The sequence below is a fragment of the Sturnira hondurensis genome, unplaced genomic scaffold (assembly GCF_014824575.4).
Source record: "Sturnira hondurensis isolate 20B ecotype Veracruz unplaced genomic scaffold, ASM1482457v3 Scaffold0004136, whole genome shotgun sequence".
Classification (NCBI taxonomy): Eukaryota; Metazoa; Chordata; class Mammalia; order Chiroptera; family Phyllostomidae; genus Sturnira; species Sturnira hondurensis.
In genome coordinates, this window is record NW_028076767.1 from 23,297,186 (window position 1) to 23,312,215 (window position 15,030).

The 15,030-nt window shown below is 53.5% G+C and overlaps 2 protein-coding genes across 3 annotated transcripts in view; both read left to right on the forward strand.

The window, feature by feature from the left end:
* Positions 1-135: 135 nt before the first annotated feature.
* ADIG (adipogenin) lies at positions 136-6,608 on the forward strand. 2 transcript variants are annotated; one of them, XM_037044054.1, is made up of 3 exons: positions 136-335; positions 4,352-4,484; positions 5,932-6,608. In XM_037044054.1, the coding sequence occupies exons 1-2, from the start codon at positions 209-211 to the stop codon at positions 4,468-4,470; spliced, it is 246 nt and encodes an 81-aa protein (XP_036899949.1). In that variant the 5' UTR covers positions 136-208; the 3' UTR covers positions 4,471-4,484; positions 5,932-6,608. The 2 variants fall into 2 exon arrangements, with proteins under 2 accessions (XP_036899949.1, XP_036899948.1); XM_037044053.1 differs by lacking the exon at positions 136-335 and adding an exon at positions 3,981-4,075.
* Positions 6,609-11,113: 4,505 nt separating this feature from the next.
* The window catches only part of ARHGAP40 (Rho GTPase activating protein 40), a 33,060-nt gene continuing 29,143 nt past the window's right edge, over positions 11,114-15,030 (forward strand). Inside the window, exon 1 of the mRNA XM_037044052.1 lies at positions 11,114-11,486. Within this exon, the coding sequence (XP_036899947.1) occupies positions 11,341-11,486 (146 nt within the window). The 5' untranslated portion in view covers positions 11,114-11,340. The remainder of the gene's footprint in view (positions 11,487-15,030) is intronic.

The following is a 15,030-nucleotide window of genomic DNA, read 5'->3' on the forward strand; positions in this document are numbered from 1 at the left end:
GCCTGGGCTTTGTTCTCACTGCCCCAGCTGCTGACCATTCATCCAAAACAGCCCTCCCGTCTCCTGAAGGACACTTTGACTTCCTTGTTATGACATCACCAGCTCAGTCACAATTGGTTTGAGAGCAGAGTGTGGCCCAGCCCACCAGATCCCCAGGGCAGCGCTGCCGGCCCAGCTCAGGCTGGCCCGGCTTGGCCACTCAGGCACCATGAAGTACCCGCTGGTGCCGCTGGTGAACGACTTCACGTTTTCTTTCCTGGTGCTCTGGCTCGGCCTGCCCGTGGCCTTGCTGTTGTTCTTGTTGATCGTCTGGTTTCGCTTCTTACTTAGCCAAGGTGAGCCATCCGGGCTGGGCCCTAATCCTGGCGCTGGGCAAGGGGTCCTGAAACCTGTGCAAGAGAGGGGCTTCCTTTGGGTGTTTTCACTGCAGGCTTGGAGCTGACAAGTGGTCCCTGAAAAACAAAACTTGGTAGTTTGGAGTTTCTTAACCTAGGTGCCAAGAGTGAATCCCCGAGTTTGGGAAGCACATACGTGTGCATGCCTCTGTCCCCCCAGGACCATTGCCAGCACATAAGATCTTTGGTGCTGGCACTGGCCCCAGAAAGTGGCCCTGCTGGGCAGATGAATCAGTAGAAGGTGCCCCTTCCTATGAACGCAGCCAGGGCACAAGTCTCAGTGAGCAGAGGGATGGGCTGGGCTTCAGTCCCTCCAGCCCCCGCAGCGCGGGCTTCTGTGCAGTAAATGACTTGCACAGCTTGGTGGCAGCCCTAGGCCCTGAGCAGTGCCCGGTGACCTCTCACCCTTTTCTGCCCAGAGCGTACATCAGGGAGGATGTGGGCTGCACTGCGACGCAGGATCGCTGAAGCGGGCTGACATCCGCCCTGAACTCCGCATGCTGGGGTGAAGCTGGCCGTTGGGAAGCCGGGGGCCTGCGGGCAGGGATGCAGCCACGGCCATTTTGCAGGAATGACACTCCGCTCGCTCGGCAGGTGTCCTGTCCCCCTGGGCCTCTTCCTGGGGTTAGCTTGACCTCCCACCTCCTGTTCTGCAGCCCCATAAACTTTGGTAAACTGGGCAGGCAGGGATAGGGTGTTGAGACCGGGTGAGCCTACCCCATGACCTCAAATGTGGGGGCTGGCCATGGTGTAATTATTGGGAGTTCCTGGTGAGAGCTTTATTATTTTTATGATAAATATTTATTATATAAATAACTTTATTTTTAAAAGATTGTATTGATTTATAATTTTTGCAAGAGGGGAAGGGAGGAAAAGAGACGGGAGGAAAAGGGAGGAGAGAAACATCAGTGTGAGAGAGAGCTACATCGACCAGTTGCTTCTCATAGGCCCCCAACCCAGGACCTGACACACAACCCGCAGACACGCCCTGATCAGGAATCGAGCTGCTGACCTTTTGGTTCACAGGCCAGCGCTCAGTCCACTGAGCCACACCAGCCAGAGCCTGGTGAGAGCTTTTAGAAAGCATTTAAAATGTGGTCTCCTTCCCACGGTGGCCCCCAACCCTCCCTAAGGAGCACATCTTGGTTGTCAGGCTGGTGGCGGGTGAATATCAGAGCACTTGTCTATGTAGTGGCTATAAAAGCCGTCTATCTCTCAGCCTGCAAGTACCTACTGTGTGCCCTGTGTGTGCTCCTCCTGTGTGCAGTCCAGGATTGCAGTCTTGCCCTTTAATTGTTCATAATAATAGTGAAGCTTTTTCAAATGCTGTGTTGGTATTAGGACTTGAGCTCAGCAGTTGATGTGTATTACCTCATTTAACCCTCAGGATAACCCTGTGAAGTATTCCTTACTGTGCAATTGAGGAAACTGAGGCTTGGAGAGAAGAAACCTGCCCCGGGTCACACACCTGTGGAATAGTTAAGAGGGCCGATTGGTGTCAAATCCTGGCCCTGGCACCTACCAGCTGTGCAACTCTGGACAAGTGCCCCTGAGCCTTAGTTTTCTCATCTACAAAATGGAGATGATAATGGCCCCTGCTCTTTTGGAGAGATGCTCATCAAGGACAGAGCACACAGTATGGGTACACACGTGGCACACAGTAGGAGCTTGCAGCCTGAGAGAAAACCTAGTCAGTATCTGTTTTGTCCAGGTAGGAGGAAGCATAGCAGCAGCTTTGGGGACCAGGGGCCTTCTCTGGAAGGGGAAGAGACACCTTCCCTAAAGTCAGAGGCTCTAATCTCTTCTGGCCATTCATTTTCCTGGGACGCCTGCCCTGCCCCACCCCCCACACACTTTCTCCCAGGAGGCTGTTGACCCACTGACATCTCACGTGGCACTAAGAGAGAAGAGCTTTTGTTAATTTCTCGATGAACAGAAACCGTCCCTAAAGTGATTGAGTGTCCCCACTGAAGTGTCCTGGTCTTCTTGGAACTCAGTATTATTGCATCTGTTCTGTCCTTGTGCTGGGAACTGGCCCAGATCCAGGGTCTGGGCCTGCCAGGGTTTGGGGGACTGGAGCTTGCGACACCCTTTTTATTGGAGTCAGTTTGCCCTGGAATCCAGTGAAAAGCCGACAAGAGTAGCTCGGAGGCTGATTCCCCCTCCCCGTGCCCGCCTGCCTGGCCTGGCTCTGCAGGGCAGTTTCCGGGCCCAGGAGGCAGAGTTGAGCAGCATGCCACATGGCCAACGCGGCCAAAGAGGAGGCGGTTTCCCAGGCTGAGGGAGGAGAAAGTGGGTGGAGAAGGAAGCTCCCTGGTAAGACTGGGGCAAAAAAAAAAAAAGATTGTGGGCAGCTGAGCCCTGGGGAAGCTGGCCATGGGGGCAGCATTAATCCTCTGCAATGATTCAGGGGGAGGGGACGAAGCCAGAAGTGCCCTTCAAGGGCAAAACGCTCTGTGATTCGAGCATTTTTGTGCGCAAAGGCACAATTCCTTTGTGATCCAAAGGGAATTTGCGGAAAGAAGAAGGAAACCTCCAAAGAAATGGAGTTAGGGCTGAAACAGAAGGGGGCACCATGCACTATCCCCACTCAGGGTCCTGCCGCCCCTCATGTTGGTCCATGGAGCGCGTTGTGAATTCTGAAGCTCCCTTTGAAGTCCAGATCAAACAGGCACCCAATGGGCCTGCCTGGGACCGTGGAGGGGGAGGCGGATTCGAGTCCAGCACGAGGTCTTCCCGGCTCTGAGCTGAACGTCATGTTTCTGAGCCTCCCTCATTGTAGAATATGAGTAACATTGGTAACTGCCCCAGGAAGGTAAGAGGATTAGATGAGAGCAGATGAAGATGCAGAACAGATGCAATTAGATTAGATACGTGTAAGACATGTAGCACATAGTATGTGTTCAGAAAACAATCACTACATCTAGTGAAAAAGAGTCACTTCGAGCCATTGTACTGATCTTTTAGCTCATGACTGTCAACATTGTTGAATGCCCATTTTACATGTCTTATTTCAGTTAACCCCCATTACAGGAGAGGCAATTATTGTGCCCATGTTACAGATGAGGACACTGAGGCTCGGTCTTTTCTGTCTCTGGCTCTTGGTCTGCAATCCAAGGGCTTTCTCCAGCCTCCTTTACTTCTTGCAGCCAGCAACATAAAAGGGTATGTGGTAAGAAGGATAAACCTCCCCTGTCCCCTCTCCTTTCCCACCTTGCTTCCCAAGGTGACCTGTGTGAGCGAGTTCATGCACCTAATTAATGACACCTGTACGGCTTCCAAAAAATGGAGCGTGTTCTTTGTTTCCGTATTTTAAAAAAGAGATTCTGCCATATACACTTCTCTGCAGCTTGTTTGTAACACGTCACGTCCATCGCAAGTGGAAAGGTACAGACCCACACAGTTGTTTTACCTGACACACCTCTGGATGGGTGGCCAGGTCTCCACGCGGTGTGAGTGTGCCACGCTTCAGTCGACCGGAACCCTCACTGATGGGCGTGCACACATGTGGTTTCTAGGGGTTTTATTGTTGTGTGTGTGTTACCACAAAGCAGTGGGGCAGTGGGAACCGTGGTGCACATACCCTCAGGCCCTCGTTCGTGAATGGACGGACTGCTGGGGAAATGGAAGGTTGGGTTTGTGTCTCCTCTGTGCCTGCTCCTGGACCGTGCCCAGCACAGGTAGGTCATTTGCTCACCTCTAGGGTCCTGCCTCGTTTGGTAGGTGAATGTGGCCATTTTCTCAGTTACAGAACCACCTTTTTTGATCCCTGGTCACTTTTCAAGGTCTGAAGTCTTCCCGAGGTCTCAGGGCTGTCCCATATGTAGTCACTTGTCTTTGGCCCCTGCCCTCGGACAAGGCTGCAGGCATGCCCAGGCCGGGCAGGGGGCTCCTTTTGGGTAAGGGATGGGAGACAGGATGTGGCCATCCAAGAGGCCTTGTCTATCTCTCCGCAGATTCAGAGGAAAATGACCCAGATTTATGGTTTGATTGGGACCCCTGGAGCAAAGGCCCAGCCGAGTCTCGCTGGCACGAGACGCTCCATAGCCAAGAGGAAGAGAGGCCTGGCCAGTGAGCCTGCTCCGCCAGGTGAGGCCCTTTCCGGGAGGTGGGGCTGGGGGCAAGGGGAGCCTCGGAGCCTGCCCACGGCCTTGGACGCTGCCACGGGGGAGCTGTCTCCCTCCACCACTGCCAAGCTCACCCACCATCTTGGCCACACCAGGGAACATTCCGCCTCATGGTGTTGGAGTCCCGTCCTTGCCCTGTTGGAGGACCAGCCGCCTCTGTCATGAGCAACTTCCTTACAAAGGTCCCCCTGTCCTTACTTCTTGGGCTCCCACAACTCTCCCTGGGGACTGCTCCCTGGCCTGGCCATTCCCGCTGCCTGGAACCCTTCTCTCTAGACCAGGGGTGTCAAATTCATTTTCACCCGGGGCCACATCAGCCTCTGGTTGCCTTCAAAGGGCCGAATGTAATTTTAGGACTGCATAAGTGTAACTACTCTTTAACTAGGGGCAAGGAGCTCCGTGCTGCCGCCGGATAGAAACAAGGTGCTGGGCTGGATAAAAGAAGGTGGAGGGCCGGATTCAGCCCGAGGGCCTTGTGTTTGCCACCTGGGCTCTAGACACACGTTTGGTGGGCTCCCTCACCTCTGAGGTTTTTCTCAAATTCTCTTTTTCAGCAGGGCCTCTGACCACGTACTTTGTTAGTAACATCTCTCCCCAGGTTCATGCACTGCCCCCCTTTCTCTTTTGCCACAGTGGGGGCTCAGCAGATATTTGTGGAAAGAGTGAAATAATAACAATAATAACATTAACAGCTGATACTCACTGGGAGCTTCACAGATACCAGGGCTGAGCATTTCCCTTCCATGAGCTCATTTTCGAAAGCCTGCAAAGAGGACGTTATTCTCATCTCCGTTTTACAAAGGAGGGTACAGAGGGCAGCGCAGTAGGGGATGTGCCCAGCATAACGGGCCCTGCAGCCAGGGCACACCTGGGGGGCCTCGGCCACTTCAAGGGGGCTCAGTGCCACCCCTGCGCCAGTGACCCCCACGTGTCTGTCCTGCTCCAATCTCTTTTCGAAGCCTGACAGCCCTTTGTGGCCAGAATGGGATATTTTTTATTCCCTTTGCTAACCCCAACCTAGCAAAACACGACACGTGATCTGCCAACCTCTCTCCACCCACACGAACAGCTCTGCTATTGGTTAGTCTAGCTGCCCGAGCCGCACCCCTGGGAGTCAGCCTCATGCCTTCCTTCTCCTCCCGCCCCATGTCTGGTCCCGGCCTGAATGCTCTGCTTGGTTCTTGCTGTCTTGAAATTTTTAATAAGTTTTAACAATTTTTAACGGGGGCCTGCATGTTCATTTTTAATGGGCCCCACAGAGTGTGTATCCTGTCCTGTCCGCAAACAGTTAGTGGGGCGGGAAAGGGAGACATTGAAACTCTGCCCCGGGCCTGTCCCCTTTATATAGGGCCCTTCCAGCTCCCACGTGTGTCTGCCCTTCTCTTACCCTCATGCCCTTGTCGTCCTAGACCCAGCCTGCCATTTGTCTCCAGCCTGGTTTTTCTGGAGTCAGCTGTGCAGTGGCAATGGCCGGTGGATGGGAGAGACTCGCTGGGGAGGGAAGAGGATTTCGGCGATTGAGGGGCTTCCCTGAGCCGCCCGCCTCATCCCCTGCAACAATGGACAGACAGCCCCCGGAGGGCCCCCCAGAGGACCCCCCTGGACTCCCATGGAGCGACCCGAGTCTGTGTGGACAGTGTGAGCAGGCACACGGGGAGGAGTTGGCCAAATGAAGTGGGAGGGGTCCTAGGGCGTATGGATCTGTATAAAGAACCCAGGGGTGTCCAGAGCTCAGGAGACCCCTGAGAGCATGCTGGGCCTGACCACGTCCACTCACTCAACAAGCCGTGGGGCCTGGGCCCGACCCTGGCTCCGACCGGAGCCATCCTTCCCCCATTTGGGCACCCCTGGCCCTCCTTCCCCTCTGTGCAAAGGGGGCTTCACTCCGAACTTCCATTTTCTCACTTTGAGCTCGATCCTTGATCTGCCTTCCAGTTGTTTTTACTACCGTGGACTTTATAAATATCTACCGAGTGTCTACCACAAGCCTAGTTGTTTTAAGGGTAGTTCACATTCAGTGAGCGCTTACTATGTCCCAGGCGCTTTTCTATGATTATATGTATTATTTTTTAACCTTCGAAGGTTATTAGGTAGGTTATTCCTGTGTTACAGGCGGGGAAACTGAGGCACAGAGTGCTCAAGTTTGAACTTGTTGAATCACAGTGATAGAGCAGGGATTTGAACCTAAGCCCTGTGACTCCAGAGCACAGCCCTGACCCACTGGGCCCACTGATTTCCAGACTGGACTGTTGCAGGGAGCTGGGGTGGAGGCACTCTGAAGAAACCCCAGTCGGTCCTTGCCCCCCGCCCTCCACTGGCCACCCCAAAGGCAGCGGGGTTGACGGGCTGTAGAGGGGACCAGCCCTCCCGGGAATCACCAGGTGTCACCTTCACTGCCTGTTTCTATCTCACTACACAACCCACCAGCTGCCACAGGCCTTTTCAGTTGTCCAAAGGAGACAGAATGGAGCCTGAATTATTCGCTGGTCTCCCAGACTTTGTTCTCCCTGCTCAGCCCTGCTGGTAAGATCAGTCCATCCAAAGCACGGATCAGAACCTGTCATCTTGCAGCTCTGGCTCTGGGCAAACGCCACCGCAGTTCCTCTCGGCGGGGGGGGGGGGGGGGGGGGGGGCNGGGGTGGGGGGGGGGGGGGGAGCGCCACCCTTTGGCACCTGAGCCCGGCTGAAGTTGCAGGGTGAGGTTTCTGTTCTTACCAGCAAAGCTGCAGGAAACACCCTTGACCTTCTGTCTGTGCACATGACTGTCTCCGGGACAAACTGAAAGGAGAAAGTGTCGAGTGTAAGCTCTGTGCATTGCTGGTTTGCAGATACTGTAGAGTTCTCTTACCGAAAGGCGGCGCCAGGAGTGCACCTAAAGGGCCTGTTTCTCCTGCCCTTTGCCCCACTGTGCACCCCCAACACATACACAACACACATGCCCGGGCCCTGCACATGCCTTGTGCTGGCTCACGAGCATGTGTCAACGCTATGTTTTCCTGGAAGCTTTCCAGGTGTTGAATAAACACTTTTGGTAACAAACCTCCCCGGGGGCCGAAGCTTCACTCTGGCTTTGTCTGGCGTTTTCTCCAGCCACCCTGCCCCCCAGTGCTGTCGGCCATTGTTCGGCCTCCGGTGCTGACTTAGAAAACCGAGATGAGCCACCTCCCCCGCACCAGCCCCTTGCCCCCAGCCACTCTGGAGGAGCCAGTGAAGCCTGGGGGTGGACGGGGCTTAGACCCTGAGGGACATGTTGGCACAGCCAGGCTCTGCAGGAGGGTGCCTGGTCATGGTCCCAGGAGCCCCCATGGCAGAAGGCAGGGGAGACAGCTGCTGGGTGGTGGCCCTGGCAGGTGAGGAGTAGCGCTGGGTGGCAGTGGTGGGGGCTGGAGGAGATGCCCTCCTGCTTGAGGGACGGGCTGAGACCCTGGGCCTCCAAGGGTGTGGATTGGGGCCGCCCTCCTGGCATGTTGTCCTGTGAGGCAAGAGACCTGTGTGTGTCTGGTAAACACACCTAGTGACCTTCTAGTGACCGCCTCCCCAAGAGACATCATCTCCACCCCATCCCTTCAGCAGCCACGCTGAGTGCCTGCCCCTGTGCCAAGTGCTTCCCTCCCTCATGTTATCTTTGCTCTTCACAACGACCTCGTGAGGTGGGTCACAGTTCCATTTTCAGATGGGGCAACTTAGGGGCATGGAGTTTAGTAACTCGCCCAGAGTCACACAGCCTGCAAGTGGCCTGTTTTTCTGACTCCAACTTGAGCCGTGTTTCTCGAGACCCGCAAAATACCCCGGGCTCTTCCTGGACTGGCTGTGCTGTCCACGTTTGCAGTAAACACGGTCGACTCAGAACAGTAAGTGCACATGTCTCCCCAGCCCCAGGAAGTCAGGGATCTGGGAGGACAGTCACCGGGGTAGGAGGGGGCACTGCTGGCGCCGTCAGAGACACAGCGTCCATTTGATGGTCTCTGGGGCCCTTTTCGGGTCACATCTCTCAGGCCTGCCCTTACTTTGCACCCCTGAACTCCGGAACCCAAAATGCAAGCCCCTCACCACCCCCCACCCCTGTCATCCTGTCAAGCCTCCGTGTCACCCTGAGCAAAATGGAACTCCTTTCTGCATTTGCTTCCTGTGTCTGTCACACGCACACAGACTTGGAACAACAGAAATGTCGCGTCTCCAGTTCTAGAAGCTGGAAGTCCAGCATCAAAGCAGAGGCAGGGCCAGGCTCCCTCTGAACCTGTTGGGAAAGAAACCGTCCTTGTCTCTTCCAGCTCCTGCCCCTCCTTGACTTGTGGCCGCATCACTCCCGTTTAGGGCTCCATCTTCACGGATTTTTCTGGGTGTCACATCCTCATACCTCTGCACACGTCTGTGTCCAAGTCCCCTTCGTATTGGGACCAGTCATTGGGTTAGGGCCCGCCTGGAGGGCTGCGTTTTAACTTGATGACCGCTGTTGAGACCCTAATTCCAAACGTCACAGTCTGAGGTCCCGGGGGTGGGACTTCCACGTATGGTCCTGGCGGGACACAGTTTAACCCCAACACCCTCCGTGTGAGGCCTGAGTGTGGTAACGCACGTAACTCTCTGAGCACAGTGCTTGCTGGTGCTTCACCGTGTGCTGTGATTTGTTGCCAAAAGGAAACATTTGAGCAACTTAGCGTGCTTGGTGGGCCTTGTGTGCCAGTCACAGTTTGGGTGCTTGGCACGTATTATCCCACCGAGTCCTCACAGCCACCCCTGCAGACGGGAGGTTTGCAGAGAAGTTAAAGGCACTGAAGTCCCACGCCCTCGGTGGCAGAGCTGAGGGTGGACCCCAGGCCTGTGGGTGTCCACTACATCACACGGGGTAGGACGTGGCCACAGTGGGGAGGGGGGCGGCTCAGAGGGGAGGGGAGGGGCACAAAGGCAGGGAGGAAACGCTGAGCCCATAGCCCATGACCCTGAAGAGCTTCCTGGGTCTGAGGGGCATGGAATGCTCTTGACGAGAGTGGGTGGGTGGGCTGGGTCGCAGGTCACCCGGCAAGGCACTGGCAGGCTGCCAGTGTGCCGGGCCGCCAGGTCTGAGTCACTCACTGTGACCTAACCGGCCCGGCCGATACTCCAAGGTTGGGACCCGGCCAGGAATGTTGCCCAGAGCGTGGACACACTTCACTTCACTCTCAGCACACAGGGCTCTCCAGGAAGCCGAGATGGGGTGCTTCCTTAAAGAAGCTTGAAAGTGCAGTTCATTCAAGATTCAGGTTACTCTCGCTTCCTCTTGCTTTCTTCCCAAGGGTTCCCTGCACGTGAGGGAAGTGGTGAGTGTTCTGTTCCGCACTAGAAATTCACTTACTCAAGCACTAACTTACTAATTTACTCAAGCATCCATCTATCATTCATTCACTCATTTACTTATCCACCCATTCACCTAATGGCTCACCGATTCATTCCTTCCTTCATTCCTTCACTTGCTCGCTGACTCAGTTACTCATGCTCACACGTTCACGTACACGGGCATTTCCTCTTCCACCTGTCAATCATCCATCCATCCATCCATCCAACCTTCACTAAACACCTATCGTGTTTTCCACGCAAAGCTCCCCGTCCCTCCCAAAGCACTTTTCCACCCACCTCTGCTGCTACTTCGACTCACATACACAGGGAGGGAGGGCCATTGCACCGGGGGCCGCCAGGGGCTCGGCCTGCTGGTGGTGCAGTTTGGAGTCTCGGGACCAGGCTCGGGGGATGTGGACAGTCAGACACCTCCGCAGCCCCGGTCTGCACGTGAGAGCCAGTGATGGCTGCGTGAGGCTTGGGGCTCCTGAGGGCCTTTGTTCTGGGGGCTCCTCCCATATTTTGATGCCAAGACGGCCTATCTCAGGGCCTACCCGTGGGCACTGTGGGGCGGTTTCCAGTTACAGGGCTCCATTTCCTGCTTCCTCTAGGCTGGAGCAGACCACAGTGACCCATGGACTTGGGCGCCTCCTTGAGGAGCACCCTAGGGCCGCTCTTCTTCGTGTGAGGGCAAATACGCTGCCCGGGAGGGTCACTGACTCCCAGAGCCTTCGATGAGGGCAGGGTGGGCTAGAGCAATCTGGTGGGTCGGGGAACCACGTCTTACTGTCCTGGTAAGAGAGTAAGGGGAGACACAAGCCAGGGCAGCCAGGAGGAATGTCCCTCCCTCGTCCCTACCATTTCTCATCCCAGGCTGAAAGTCAGTTCCCAGGGAGGTTCTTCCAGACCCCCACATCCGGCCACTTCCACTTCCTGCTCCCTAGCGTCCTTCCTCCCCGCAGCCACGCCCTGCCCGATCACACCCTCAACACACTCCTGCTGGCTTGCTTTTCTGTTTCCTGGCATTTCCCAGAGGAGACCAGGGCTCGGAGAAGGTGAAAGGCCTGCTCATAGGCACAGAGGGAGTGGCCAAGCTGGGGCGAAGACCCTAGGCCACGGATACTTTTCTCCACCCCCATTAGCTAGACACTTTCTTAATGCTGTTTAATTTACAATCGAATGGCTGTAAGTAATAATGGCAAGACAAATGGTATTTTCATGTCTTTTTCAAAGGTGCCATTTTCACTTTACCTTCACAGTGTAGGCAGGTGGGCAGGGCTCAGGGGTGTGTGTGTCTGCCTGTAGGTGGCCCTGGCCGAGCCAGCCCCGCCTGGGAGGAGGTTGGACATCTGTCCTGGTGAGGGGGTGTCTGGGAACCGGGCGTGCAGGCTTCCTCCTGCTTGAACTGTCGAATTGCTGACTGAGTCAGCCCCACCGCGGCAGCAGCCACAGAGGCGGCGGCGGCGGCAGCAGCAGCAGCAGCGTGGAGACTCACCTGTGAGCTCATGGCGGAGCCTGCCCTTCTCCCCACCACCCAGATGGAGAGGCTGGCCCCGGTGTCCCTGGCCTCGCCGTGTCCCCGGATCCCACGGGCCCACATCGCCAGGTGTCCGGGGCGCTGTGCCCGGCGCTGGACTGACCTGGGCTGCAGGTACAGGAATCTCGGGAGGAGATGGGGGAGGTTTGGGTCATGGGTGCCTCAGGGCCAAGGCTGAGGGAAGAGGGGACCATGTAGAAGGCCTACTATGTACTAGCGATGGATGTCATCTCTCAGTTCTCACATCATCTCTCTGAAGCAAGGATTCCCCTCTCGTCCTACAGAGGAGCAAACAGCAGTTCTGAGAGGTCAAGTAAGGGCCCAAGTGGTGTGGGTGTGTGTTAAACCTTGGCCCAGGGGAGCCCCAAACCCTGACTCTTCTTGGGACTCAACCCAGCTCTGGGCTCCTGCCCCTGGCCTACAGAGTCACTGGTTTTTGGATTCTTAGAGATGGGAGTGATTCGCAGTATGTGCTGTTTTCCCTTCTTCTGGATGTAGGGGGTGTTGGGGACCCCAAGGCTTATTTGGGGCTCAGGATCCAGGACCCTAAGCTGTGAAACCTCGGCCGGATCAGTGTGGCTGTGTGGTCACCGGGCCTGACAACCGGGTCATTCCACTGTTCTGCTCAGGTGGCTCTGACAGCCAGACCAGAGGTTTTCAAAAGTCACTTCTCCCCATGTATCATTATATCATAGCACGTTACCATAGGGTTGTTATAGAAATTCAAACAGTGTAGAGTGTGCGTGCCTCCTCCCAGAACTTCCTGCTGTTAAAGTTCTGGCGTACACCTGGGGAGAGTTTTTTGATGTAAATGAAGCTATATATGTGAAGCTATATATACACAAATGAGATCATGCTACAGAGTGCGTCTGGGTTTCCGTCAACCCCTTAATGAAGGCTGTGGGCAATGAAATGAGTTTTGTTGCATCCCTTTGTTATTTCAAACAAAACAAACAAACAGAAGTAACACTCCAACTTCCAGCACAGTAGTTTTTCAAAGTCCCGGGTTCTGTAAATCTTGTGTTTGAATCCAATCTCTATTATGTTCTTGAGTATTTATATTCAAAGTATCTATACTGGCATTTTTCTATTACACGTTAGTGATATAAAGATCCAACTCATTCATTTTAATGGCCTCCCAGAACTCAACTCTGTGGCTGTTCTTTGGGTAATTTGGATCAGTCGCTGGCTAATGAACTTTTAGATTAGTTCTGACATTTAACAATTCTAAGCAATACTTCAAGGAATGTCTTTGGGGATTTGTGTGTGTAAAACTCATTCCTAGAAGAGCAATTGCAGGCTTAAAAGGAACCATTAGAATCTCAATAGATCCCACCCAATAGCCTCCAAAAATGCTCCCACCTGTGGTGGGGAAGCCCCTGCTAACCCACTCATTGCACCCAGGAGACTGACTGTGCCCTGAACATGGAGAGCAGATTTGGGGAGTATAAGATCCTGAGCCCAGACACCTGAGCCCACAGAACGCCCTGAGACGGGGATGACTTCCAGGCTCAGGGAAGAGGCAGGAAGCTCAGGGAACTCATTTCATTCATTCATATTCTCTGAGCTCCTATGCGTGGGGCGCTCTGTCCCATTCTGGACAGAAATTACTCAGGACATGTGATCTTATTGAGAATTGATTTTAATAAGCCAAAGTCATGTCTTTTCTTTTCCTTCCTTCCTTCCTTCCACCAACCTACCCACCTGTCTATCATGACTGTTCCCCTGACCTCCCCCTACCCTCCCTTAATTTCTTGGTTCAAGGCCATTAGTATTGAATTCACTCTAAGAGTGCCTGACCCACTGAATGTACTCAATACCCACTGGATGAAGGAGAAAATGAGTTTTGTTGCATCCCTCTGTTACTTCAAACAAAACAAAACACACAGAACTAACACTCTGACTTCCAAAACAGTAGTTTTTTGAAGTCCAGAGTTCTGTAAATCTTGTGTTTGAATCCAGTCTTTATTATGTTCTTGAGTATTGAAAAACTGGTAAAGTCATCACACACCTCAAATGTGTTATACCCCAAATATTTTGGGGGGCCCATCAAAATTATATAGATTTCAGGATCCATCAATGCTTCCAATTGAACTTGCACATGAGTTTACAATAGTATCATTGTTCTCTATTTTGTTTATTGAATAGAGATTCCATTGCCAAAAAAAAGGGGGGGTGAAAACCACTTCCCTGAGACAGGGCTGGTTTGTCTGCTCCAGCTCAGTCTTCCTGTGTATCGGTTCACAAAGTCACTAGGTCAGTCCTTCCTGTCCTCTGAGGTCATTCATCTCAATGGCCACTCGTTTGTGAGTCGTTTATTGACGTAACCCTGTAAGCTACTGGACACCAGGCCATGTCTGTTTCATGCGCTCCTCCATCGCAGCGCCCAGTGTGTGGTGGGCGCTCTCAGAACGCTTGCTCAGTGAGGGAAATGCTCACTGCCACTGTGCACGCCCCGCGATGGGCGTGGGGACGTGAGGATGGATGAGATGCTCCTAGCCCCTGCAGTGTGCACATGCTGGCCCCGGAGGAAGGCCTGGGACTGACCCACTGTGCCGAGGGGCGCTGAGTGCTGACCAGAAAGGTCTGAGCAGCAGTGACCAGGGTCAGCGTTGCCATCAAATAGAACATCCCAAGATGACTCTGCAGGAAGCCCTCCAACCTTACTCCTAAATCGAAATATATTTCCTGTTAATTCAGGATTGCTGTAAAAATGTTAAAAATAGCAAGTGGGCCCTGGCTGGTGTAGCTCAGTGGATTGAGTGCGGGCCTGCAAACCATAGGATCGCGGTTCGATTCCCAGTCAGGGCACATGCCTGGGTTGCAGGGGCCAGTTCCCAGGAGGGGACTCACAAGAGGCAACCATACATTGATATTTCTCTCCTTCTCTCCTTCCCTTCCCCTCTATAGATAAATAAATAAAATCTTAAAAAAAAAATAGCAAGCGAAATCCACTTCCCCCTCCCACCTCCAACCCACAAGAATAGTAATTGTGAGCAGTTCTGTGTAAGTCTTATAAGATTTTGTGCTTCATAAATATATATTCCCATGTATGTATATGGAAAACATATGTGATGTGATTCATGTGTACAATACATATACCTGTAGCATTTGTATTTGGCCTTTTCCACGTGATGATATCCTTTCATGGAAACACAGAAATTTACACTGTTCTCTTTCAAGGCTGTGTGATATTTCATTTTGTGACTGAAACACATTCTGTGACCTAAGCCTCCTGCCATGGACTTCTAGGCTGTCTCCTTCCCTCTGGGAGTGGGTTGCTATCTGTGTGAACTATACTGCATCGTCTTGGACATGTATCTTGGGGCACTTGTCCTTGTGAGAAATTTCTGGGATAAAAGTCATTGAGCCCAAAGGTACATACTTTGAAATACATCTCCGAGTGGTTCCCAGGCAGGTTGTAGCCAGTCACAGGCTCACCCAGTGGGTGCCAACTTTCGTTTATTTATATTCCTGACGTTCTTGACAGGGCGTGTGGGCTCTTTTTAGTCTTTGCTAATTGTATGTTGTTTTGACTCGCCTGACTTTTGTTAGCAGCGTGGTTACACATCTGTCCACATGCTGAGTGTCTGACACCTCAGAGAGGCCAGAGACCCATGGAGAGTGCAGTGCCAGGGTCACAGTCCCTTAGTGACAG